The 12,159-nt window shown below is 31.5% G+C and overlaps 1 protein-coding gene across 8 annotated transcripts in view; it reads left to right on the top strand.

Moving 5' to 3' along the window:
- The first annotated feature begins 828 nt into the window (after window positions 1-828).
- Window positions 829-12,159, top strand: part of IP3K1 (inositol-trisphosphate 3-kinase-like protein) — a 69,281-nt gene continuing 57,950 nt past the window's right edge. Inside the window, exons 1-4 of one of the 8 annotated variants that reach the window (XM_066392130.1) lie at window positions 829-1,156; window positions 7,046-7,120; window positions 9,928-10,019; window positions 10,324-10,468. In XM_066392130.1, coding sequence (XP_066248227.1) covers window positions 10,433-10,468 — 36 coding nt within the window. In that variant the 5' untranslated portion in view covers window positions 829-1,156; window positions 7,046-7,120; window positions 9,928-10,019; window positions 10,324-10,432. Of the gene's footprint in view, window positions 1,157-5,759; window positions 6,221-7,045; window positions 7,121-9,927; window positions 10,024-10,323; window positions 10,469-12,159 lie in introns of those variants that run through there. The other 7 variants (XM_066392131.1, XM_066392132.1, XM_066392134.1 and 4 more) reach the window with 7 other exon arrangements.

The following is a 12,159-nucleotide window of genomic DNA, read 5'->3' as shown; positions in this document are numbered from 1 at the left end:
TCAGTTTCGATCGCAAAAAAAATATCAAACTTCGACTGAAAATGTGGATAAAATTTGGAAAAGTTTGCGCGGAGTAAAAATTGAATTAAACAGAAACGTAATGAGTGTTCATACGAGATTGTGCTCGGTGAAAAATAGGTAAAAATTACCCTTTTAAAATCTGACTTTACTTGGCATTACCGGGAATATCGGGTCGTTTACATTCGAATCTCCGAAGCCGCACGATCATCAAGCAGCATACCTGGATGGAGCATGATTTAATGTAAGTAATTGGGATTTAATTATTGCATTTAATTTAACCTATTTCTTTTTAACATTTTATTTTCTGTCTTGGTGATTTCTGTAAGTGTTTTTTGTTAGTGTTTAGTTTCTTTTTATATTTCCTTCAAACCTAGGTAACCAAGTGTTTTTCATGCTCACTATATAATAAAAATTCGAAATACTTAAACTTGACATTCGGGTCATAATACTGTCTTTCATAACCTTGGTGTAACTATCAACCATGATGAATGTAATGTAAACATTTAAATTATCAACAAAGAATTCACTGAGAAAAGTACCATTTAAGAACAAAAAAAAATTCAGTCATCAACATATAGCCCTGCCACAGCAGTTTCAATTCTATTACTTCGAAACTTTAATCTAAAAGGTTTATTTGTTAATATGTAGAACCCTGAGCAGAAATGACTGCCACTTGTCAGTCAATCTTTGAAAAGGCCAAATGTAAGCCTGTGGTGCAAAATGTCAAATTCGATATGTCATAATATTGGCTTGTCATATTTTTCCTGTCTTATTGTTTATATTTATTATTGTTATTCCAAGTAAGTTTGGAAATTTCATTGTGACTTTTTGAGTTTGTAGTGCACTTGGTTGAGGTTTGTTGTGTGATTCGATAATTATGCTTTTCTGATTTTGAGAATTAGAAATAAATCCAGTGCATCAATATTTTTTAAAATTTACTTTTAAGTGTATACTTATTTCATTTAAATTTACACAATTTGGTTGTCCTTTTGGTTTCACTACAAAACTACAAGAATTAGAACGTTTAAAAAATGACTTATTTATGAATAAAAAGTGTGTAGATATGACGGAAAGTGGGACTAATTTTCCTCCACAGACTTATTCCTCAATTTATACTGAAGATCTGGAAACAGAGGTATGGAAATATTATAGTTTATTAATCCTTGGGGTCTAACACATCGAATTAGTACTTTTTACATGAACAAACCATCTTATTTCTTGATGTACACTAGAGAGCTAAAAACAGACCTATGGTGAAAGCTACATTTTATTGATTGTTAAGTACCAACTCGTTTAATCAAGAATTTATACAGTAACAGACTCAAACTGTTCAGACCCAAAATGATTGGTATACATTTTTTTAAATCTTTTTTAAATTTGGAATTCATTTTTTCATTTTTTTTACATAGAATAATTGATTGGCACTGCAAGTATCTGAAAATGCATGTATATAAAAAAAAGAGAAACAAAAAAGTAAGGCAACAAAAGAAATTACTAAACCTGTCATGATGGCTTTCTATATTGAAAGTCTCATCACTTTGTGGTCCTAAATATGTCTTCATGATGTTTGAAAATTTAAAGAAGACAATTTTATCACAATATCTAATAAACGGCATTAGCACCTTGAATTAAATTTTTTTCAAAAACTACACTTTTTGAAAAATCTTACTCACATCTAGTGTGTATTGATAGGTGCTGAAATTACTTAAAAGGTGGAGATTTAGAAGTGCAGAGGTTAGGAAATGTCATATACCCTCTGTCATGCATTGTTATATGTGAGATACTGTATTTATACTGAAGAGTCAACATGTTAACATTTTCTTACAGCAATTATATTTAAATATCTGATTGTATGTTATCCTAGTATCCTAGTATAATATGAGATATGCAAGTTAGTGAACTTTCCACCAAAGCAGAAGAAAAAGCTTAATATCGAATTAATAATAAAAAATAAAACTTTACAGTAGGATGTTGAACATTGAACAAGGAATTCAAGGTCCTTTAAAAAAACAGTCAAAACTGTCAACAAATTATATAGGGTGGTGAAAATTTTGATGCTCACCATTGGTGTCTTGGAAACCACAAAAGATACGAGGTTGGTTAAATTAGAGAAATTATGTCAAACTTGGGGCTTAGTCAATACTCAGAAACAATGTTGCTAAGTTATTCTTATTTTTCAAGATATTAGGAAAAATTTGAAGAATGCCACAATTGAATTTTCAAAATAGATCAAAAATTAAAGATTTTTCAAAAAAATGTTTCATATAAAAGTTTTACAATTTTCTAGTCTCTTGATGTGTGTGACTTTCTAAATTTTATAGTGGGCCTAGTTTTTGAAATAATGATCCCAACATTATTTTTTTAAATGCGGGCCTTGATAAGTTTTTGCATATTTTGAAAGTGCTCATTAAAGGCTTTGTTAAATGTGGTTGTCTTCTCTTGTGATAGTGTTGAAGATGCATATCTGATGCACGAAACGTGTTTCGTTGACAAAAAAAATATTTTAATTAAATCAGCCTTTTCTTTATTTGAAAATTTCATTGCTTAATAAAATTAGCGGATTGAGTAACAAATAAATTAAGAAAATACGATCTGACTTTTGTTGACTTGACATGGCAAAGCAAATCAAGGCTTCTTACGTGGAAAAGGTTTTTTTACTTTTATTCATATAAAATCTGCTAAAATATTGAAACATAATACATCATTTTAAAGGAAATTTCATGTAGATTCCAATTTTGTAAAAATCCAAGGTGGCGCCCGTGAGAAAATCTAAAGCAGTTCATGAGATTTCAAAAACCAATCATCAAGTAAAAATATCGATCCCATCAGCAGAAAGCCAGACAAAAATTGTCCTAATGTTTCATTATCAGCTTTGTCCAAATAATAATTTTAAAGATTTTGAAAAAAAACAAAAATCCAAATTTTTGGTTTTCATTGGATATTTCCCAAAGTACTCGAATTTTAAAAAATTCACAAATGTATTATTATTGAGCGCCAAAGTACACAACTTTGCCTTCATTTAACCGACTTTGTATCTCCATACATAAACTGGAATTTGTTACATCTTGTATACTATTCAAGCTGGTTCACTTTTTGTAGTAGGACTTTAATCTAGGGTACTTTTGTTTCACCCGAAATAAAAGAAGCGAGCTTACATGTGTAACAAATTTTGGCATCATAAATTGTTACCTTTAAGTTGGATCACCCATGTTTTCAGCTCCCAACCATTGACACGTGGGAGACCTAATTATAAGTTATACGTAAGGTTGATGAACCTAAAAGGGATTCTGCAGAAAAACGTAAATATTACAGTCGTCCAGTTAAACAATGGTTAAACTTTAACAATTTTTTCCGCGGAAATTATAAGAATTTTCCAAAAATTTTTTTACAAAATCGACTTAGTTTTTCATAACACACCTACTCCTAAAATTTTATAGATAAGTTGTGAATCACCCTGTATACAGGGTATTTCAAATTCGACCCTCACCATTGGGATCTCGGAAACTAGAGGAGATACGAAAAAGTTTAAATGGGGGCAAAGTTGCGCAATCTAGTGCTTGATCGAATACCGTTTTCAAAATTTTAATTTTCCGAGTACTTCCGGAGATATCCGAGAAAAACTAAAAATTGGAGAATCCATTTTTATTTTTTTTTAGCGTTATTTGACAAGAAAGGTTAAATCCGTAAGCACATTTTCATTGTCACTTTTTCTCAGCTACACAATGACATATTCAAATTTGCGATCCGACGTTTCGTCTTTCGGCTACCATCATCAACTTTATTTTTTCTTATGGGCGCCATATTGGATTTTTCGACAAAAAAATAGTGCGTTTCATTCTGAATTCATTGATATAGAATTTCTTATAATTTACTTTTTTAAAAGCCGAAATATTTAAATAAAAAGAAATATTACATAGTTGGCCTTGACTCCATCGAAAGACTTTCTTTTGTTCGCACTATATGACAGAACTTTTCAAACGAATTTAGAGCGTGTGCAGATTTCCAATGAAAATGAGTTTCCGAAGTGAAGAAAAACGAGATATGTTAAGACTTTATTACAAATTTGATAGGAACAGTACGAAAACAGCTCAAATGTATTTTGAGTTATATCCGGAAAGACAACAGCCGCATAGAACATTATTTAAAACTTTGGACGGACATTTAGCTGAGTTTGGTGCTTTTGAAAAACCTAAGATGAAGTATGGAAGCAGAATGAAAGAAGATACTAGAAATAACCTACTGGCAGAGACAAAACTAAATTATTATTAAATGATACAACAAGTGTTCAGATTGACGACCTTCCTCCTGCATACATAAACGAACACGTCTATTTAAATTAGTGACAGCCCTAATAATATTTCTCCTTCTGATTACTCTACATTGTGTAATGATGTTTTCTCTAAGTTCTTCTATTGTGTTATAATCTCGATTCTCATATATTCTATTTTTCAAAGTGCCCCACAAAAAAGTCGTCAATTTGAGCACTTGTTGTATCACTTAATAATAATTTAGTTTTGTCTCTGCCAGTAGGTTATTTCTAGTATCTTCTTTCATTCTGCTTCCATACTTCATCTTAGGTTTTTCAAAAGCACCAAACTCAGCTAAATGTCCGTCCAAAGTTTTAAATAATGTTCTATGCGGCTGTTGTCTTTCCGGATATAACTCAAAATACATTTGAGCTGTTTTCGTACTGTTCCTATCAAATTTGTAATAAAGTCTTAACATATCTCGTTTTTCTTCACTTCGGAAACTCATTTTCATTGGAAATCTGCACACGCTCTAAATTCGTTTGAAAAGTTCTGTCATATAGTGCGAACAAAAGAAAGTCTTTCGATGGAGTCAAGGCCAACTATGTAATATTTCTTTTTATTTAAATATTTCGGCTTTTAAAAAAGTAAATTATAAGAAATTCTATATCAATGAATTCAGAATGAAACGCACTATTTTTTTGTCGAAAAATCCAATATGGCGCCCATAAGAAAAAATAAAGTTGATGATGGTAGCCGAAAGACGAAACGTCGGATCGCAAATTTGAATATGTCATTGTGTAGCTGAGAAAAAGTGACAATGAAAATGTGCTTACGGATTTAACCTTTCTTGTCAAATAACGCTAAAAAAAAATAAAAATGGATTCTCCAATTTTTAGTTTTTCTCGGATATCTCCGGAAGTACTCGGAAAATTAAAATTTTGAAAACGGTATTCGATCAAGCACTAGATTGCGCAACTTTGCCCCCATTTAAACTTTTTCGTATCTCCTCTAGTTTCCGAGATCCCAATGGTGAGGGTCGAATTTGAAATACCCTGTATATATATATTTTTTAATGCAATAATGCAGGTTTAAATCTTAAAAAACACATTCTTATTACTAAGAGGATGAGGCTATATGACTTTCGAATCAATAAAGACTACCCATATCTGTGATTCATAGAAGCCATAAAATTTGCTATTTATTAATCTGTTAACTTATCCATAAAAGCCTTGGTATTGTTAGTAATATTTCTAAATGTGATACAAAATAAATCATTAACAATTATAGAGAAACTATGTTTTTTTAATCTCTCGTTTACAGATTAGTTTAGGTTAGTTCAGGTATAGGGTTAGTCAAATATGAGGAGTAAAAACTCAGGGTCCAAGTTCAGCTCTTCAGGCTCAATTGAGACCGTAACTTAAGTGTGAATATCACATGCTCTTGGACTAGTTCATCTAAAACCGACTAAACCTAAAATAACAATGAAATAATAAATTGTTTCAATAATATTCGTGACCGAGTGATGACGGCAGAAACCCGCCAATGTTATTTTTATTAAATTCTTTTAACGGCGATTTATTTACATTTTTATATCGTAATATGTTGTATATTCTATTGTTTGTTATTTTGGATTAGTTATCGGCGCGATTTGGCAGGCTGTAGTTATCGCGATTAGTTGCTCCAATAGCAATGGTCTGTGTTTGTTTATGTGGCTGCTATAATGCGGAAGCTTTCAGTCTGGTGTTTTTGTTTATGTAATGTAATGTAATATTTTAAAGAGAAAACGCATTTTTCTTATAAATCTTGATTTCGATGTGATACTATATATCGGTACTGTTTTTGCTTCTTAGTGTTTGAGTGCAACAAAAAACATGTCGGAGTTTGGTTTTGGCACCAATTTTCCACCTCACACTTACTCGTCCATATTTAACTTAAATCTGCAGTCGGAGGTATTATTGTGGTCCTACTTTATGGTTGTATTATAGTGTTAAGCTGTGATTTCTATTTGCAGATCTAATAAAACTGTATGGAGAAAAAATGTAAAATTTTTCACCCTTATGTGCTGCATATTTTTTAATCGAGATATGCTTTAATACCCACTTTAATGTCAATACATTTAAAGAGCATCAGTTTTGAACTAACGATCTTTATAACACCTATTTACCTATAATCCAATTTTGTTAACAAGGGGAATCCTGGTAGCAACAAAAATTTTCAGAACTTAGATGCTGTGAATATTATTTATGCTGCTTAAGAAAATATGTAAGTTATGTCCAAATTCACTTTTCAGGTTGCCATATGATCTATAATGAAATTGAAGGTTAAAAATTCCTCCAAATTCGATTGGCATACGATTAGCCGTGAAGGCGTCACGTGAACTTGTTATTTTTAAATAACACTTTTCTGTGTTTATGAATATTTTTTTTATATAAGAACACGCATTTATTCTCTAAAAAATCTCTTTTTATAACGAGAAATGACGCACCATTAAGTTCCCTAAAAGGCATACTGAATAAAATCATAACGTCATCAATTCAGGCATATGTCTCATGTTATTGAAGTGCCGCTGCTAATCAATGCCAAGATCAATTCAGAGTAATAAGAATTAGATGTTCCGGCTAAACTTTGGAAATGTTCAAGTGTTCTATAAGCTAATTTCTATAGAAACATTGAACTAAATTCTATGTGTTAGTTAAATTTTTATTTTTTATGGGAACAATGACTACTACAATGACTCTTATGGATCGACAAACTGATTCTTTTCTCTATTATAGGGAGATGGCATGGTGAGTGCAAACAGCTTCAAAACATCAAATACCTTGTATAAATGTGAATGCCTTAAATCTTTGGTAAGTCACATCTACTTAATTGCCTTTAAGTTTTTATTCTAACCTATTTGATTTTAAGCTAAGCATTTTAATATGGGTTCATATAATGTCGTTCATTAATATGAGATTAAATTATTAAGGCCTAATTTTTCTTTTATTTCTTGCACATACATACTATACAAGATATCTCACCGGGAACCGCCATTAGAAGTTTTGGGAAAAATATAAATAGCAAAGTTGAAAAATTTAATGGTTTGGTAAGAGCCTTGCGGCGACCTTATCTACAATATTTTCAATAATGTCACACTTTCGGTTGTATCCGAATTTGATGCTTGCTTGTTTATTTTAAACGGAACATTCTATATATAATTGTATTTTTGGATCCTATGTCCTGTTTTAATATAGATTTATTCATAAGTTGACTTTCTAAGAATTAATAATTTTCAAGATATGTGTAATCGAATGTTGAATGTGACAGATGCAGATATCTGCAGAATTGCAAATTGTTAACAAATGGAAAGTTATTTTGTAATTCTTTTTTGCCACAATACTGTAAAAGGTTCATATTTTAGTATACTGTGAAGCTTTGTCTAATATTTTCTATAGGGTATCCACAAAAACAAAGCCAACTTGAACGTGTTTTGACCATTTTTTGATGTCCAAATTGGCTTTATTTTTGTGAACACCCATAAAAGAGAATATACAGGGTTATTCACCCAACCCGTTCATTAGAAGTTTACTAGGATCTAAAAGTGATACGAATTTGAAAATTTGGAGTTAAGTTAAGTTCGACATATACTTTTTTTTTTTATATTTTCAACTTGCCGTCACTTCCGGTTTAACCGGAAATAGCCGTAACTTGCTTATTTCAAATGGAACCCTCAGTATATTATTTTATTTTTAGATTCTACATAATATTTTAGGTAAATTTTCTGTATAATGTTCTATACTTAATTCTTACCGTTTTTGAGATATTTGACCTTGAATTAAAAACATGCCTCTGTAATGACCAATTTTAAAATTGCATATCTCTGTAGTTATTAAAAACATAATATCCATATTTTTCAGAATGTCAATACATAGTCTTAGGTTCACTCTTTCACTATTTACATGGCTTAGTATTATACAGGGTGTCCAAAATTCAGCTCCTGACATTTACATTTTTGAAGTTGCAAAAGTCGTTTTTTTTTAATGGGACACCCTATAACTTTAAGCAGTACCAAGTAGAAAATGTAATTCTCTATCGAACTGTATTAGGGTTACCTATACCTATTCCAAACCATTTTCGAGATAATTAAGTTTATGTGAAACTAATAGTACATTCATTCTGGTAAATTTTTATTCTTCGCGTAGTTAGCCATGGAAAAAAAATAATAACAGATATTACTTGCGTTGTACGTTTTTGTTTTTCGGTGGCTGTTAGTAGCACAATTAAAGTGAAACTTTGAATCAAAATTGAGAATATCAGCGTTTGTGTATTTTTTCACATGGCTACTAACAGCCACCGAGAGAATTACATTTTCTACTTGGTACTGCTTAAAATTATAGGGTGTCTCATTAAAAAAAAACGACTTTTGCAACTTCAAAAATGTAAATGTCAGGAGCTGAATTTTGGACACCCTGTATAATACTAAGCCATGTAAATAGTGAAAGAGTGAACCTAAGACTATGTATTGACATTCTGAAAAATATGGATATTATGTCTTTAATAACTACAGAGATATGCAATTTTAAAATTGGTCATTACAGAGGCATGTTTTTAATTCAAGGTCAAATATCTCAAAAACGGTAAGAACTAAGTATAGAACATTATACAGAAAATTTACCTAAAATATTATGTAGAATTTAAAAATAAAATAATATACTGAGGGTTCCATTTGAAATAAGCAAGTTACGGCTATTTCCGGTTAAACCGGAAGTGACGGCAAATTGAAAATATTTAAAAAAAATAGTATATGTCGAACTTAACTTAACTCCAAATTTTCAAATTCGTATCACTTTTAGATCCTAGTAAACTTCTAACGAACGGGTTGGGTGAATAACCCTGTATAAGAAATATTAGGCAAAGCTTGGGCGCACACTAAAATATCCTTCTACCTTCTACAGTATTGTGTCAAAAAAGAGTTACAAAATAACTTTCCATTTGTTAACAATTTGCAATTCTGCAAACATCTGCATCTGTCACTTTCAACATTCGATTGCAAATATCTTGAAAACTATTAATTCTTAGAAAGCCAACATATGAATAAACTTGTATTAAAATTGAACGTAGGATCCAGAAATGCAATAATATATAGTGTTTCGTTTAAATAAGAAAGCATCGACTTCCGGTGCAACCGGAAGTGCAACGTCATAGAAATTATTGTAGATGAAGTCGCTCTAAGGTTCTTACCAAACTACTAAATTTTCGTAACTTTGATATTCATAGTTTTCCCAAAACGTTTAATGATGGTTCCCGGTGGGACATCTTGTATATAGAACAACAAAAGTGCAAATCAAGTGCAGTGAGAAAATTAGATTTTTACCTAAGTCCTGTGAGTAAAGTTTTAAATTTGTTACCTGAGTTATTGAATGTTTTACTAAATTAATTTTCTTACATTTCTTTTATAATAGTATTACTACGGAATACAACATTTACCAATTGTCACTTTAGACTTTTATAATTACTACCAAAACAGACCTTGACATAGGTCACCTGGTGGTCGGAATAATGAATTCGGCGCCCAATCCCACGCCTTTTCCTATTGCTTCTTAAATTGAGTACGATTGTTTATCTAAGATGACCTTCGATGTCACAGTAATGTTCTTCTATTTTAATTCCAAAGCAGAATAAGCGGTGAATCTATAGTGTGGTGAACTCTGAAGTGATTTAGGCTGGTGACGCTGTGCGTTGTGCGTAGTCTCGACATTCGCCGTTTACGTAAGTAGGAATCATTAAATTTCCATGCTTGAGTAGATATAGTTTTATGGGTTTTGCTACGGAATATGGCAGTTACTAGGGACAGTGACAACCAGTATTCTTGCAAGTTTTGTTTCAAAGAAGTAACAAGTCATATTCACTTCAGTCATTTGTGAGTAATGTAACCTTGATGATATATCTTTAAATCTATAGAATAAAATCCTTAAAATCCTCTATACCTGTAATGGAATTGATATTTTAATTATATATTATACATATATACTATTTTAATTATGAATTTTGTATTGAAAAACGAATTACATAGTTTTTAGGTAGGAAGGTCTAACTGTGGTTTAACTGTATATGGAACGCTGCCAAACCTTAGTAACAGCACACTTAAGAGCCCAATAATTTATTGTTCGTGGTTGGTTCTTATGTTTTGCACATCTTGGCAGACGTTTATTTTCAAGGTAAGAAATACATCATAACTTAAGTTAAAATAAAAGAAATACTCCGTTATGGATTTAATGAATGAAGTAGGTATTCTGTTGTACGTCTATTGTATACGCTCTTACTCTCACACTTGATATCGGTTCTTTTGTTTTGATTTGCAATTACTTAGTTTAACATTGAAATGGCTGTTATTAATATGGGCTTGCTATTAACTATCTTATGTCGGGAGTTAATTGGGAACCAAGCATTTGCCAGCCAGATGTCAAATCTAATTAAGTTGCTAATAAAACTTCGTGGTTTTAGTACTGTCTCCAATGTTCTATTAATCAAAACAATCGTGGTGCCCAGAATATCCCAGTTGCAGTCACTCGATATAGTATATTATTACGACAATGATCGCTATTTTGGATCACAAATTAGCACCAAATTTGAAAATAGACAAGAATATTAACCTCTAGCTAAAATCTACAACTAATTTTGCAATTGTCATTGGACAGTTCCATGATAGCATTGTTAACCTCAACAATGGAGGCTACTTTACTTCTTTTTCCTGAATATCGCGCCGGGTTGTAGTTTAAAATAGCAACCGTTGTCGTTAGTTTACATTTAGAGAGACTTTAGTCTCAATTATTATTGAACTTAAAGACATAGACTTTTCGCAATACTGTACTTCATTTGTATAAAAGGAATAGTGACAATAACACAGTGACAGTTAACAATATCATTAAAGTAATCGTCGTCTTGGTTTCGTGGATACGGAGTGTTTTTGAAAAATCTACGTTTTGCAATCCTTCAATTAAGAAAATTTACGATTTTGTTAATGGTATAACTTCTATATTATTACATCGATATTTTGGTCCAATGTTAGAAACGTGGTGGTTTTAAAATTTCAAATACGGTTCCTTGCTCAATTATCCGAGAGTCATATGGATAATCAATCCTCTCGAGTTGTACAGTTAATTTTTTTACGACGGGTCAATAAAAATCTGAGCAGTCATTGGTTAGTTTTCATATCTCACGGGTTATGTTTGACCTGATTAATCTTATGAGTAGAATAAACATCCGTTGACTTAACTGGATTCGCCTACATACTTCAATCAAATATACGGCAAACCGAACTTTGTAATAGGGTAGTAGAAATAGTAAATTATATATCTAAGTGAAAAGGGTTTACTTTCTGTCGAGAGTAAAAAATAGCGAACTGATAAAAAAATACTTACCAGTGTGCTATGTATCCTATTTTATTTATCAACAAATTTTACTTAAAAGAAAAAGGGAAATTTGCAACTACTTTAAACAAATCCTGGTATTAGCACACCAGTTTGATTCTAGTTAGGGTCATTTAGTTCACCATGCAACTGGTATATGCACAACCGTAAAACAAATTGACAATTAGCAGGAAAAATGACATTTCACCGATTCATATTCAGTCACCAATCTATAATTTCTAAAGCCTAGCTAGGCTTTTCTTACCTATCGCAGGTAATACCAGGTTAATACATTCGCCATGCTCAGCAACTGTGACCATGTTGAGATTTTTGCTGAGTAATACGTTGCCGTCCGAATATATTTAGATGATACCTGACGCCATTTTTGTTCGGAATTTTAAAAAATTGTACGTAGGTGCACAACTGTTATGTCTTTCAGTATGTCCATGAATTAAATGTATCTCGTTAGCCTGGAAATGATCGGGCGTTACTTGAGTAAG

Source organism: Euwallacea similis, chromosome 7 (assembly GCF_039881205.1).
Source record: "Euwallacea similis isolate ESF13 chromosome 7, ESF131.1, whole genome shotgun sequence".
NCBI lineage: Eukaryota > Metazoa > Arthropoda > Insecta > Coleoptera > Curculionidae > Euwallacea > Euwallacea similis.
The sequence above is the reverse complement of the archived record's forward strand: the minus strand, read 5'-3'. Positions and strand labels throughout refer to the sequence as shown.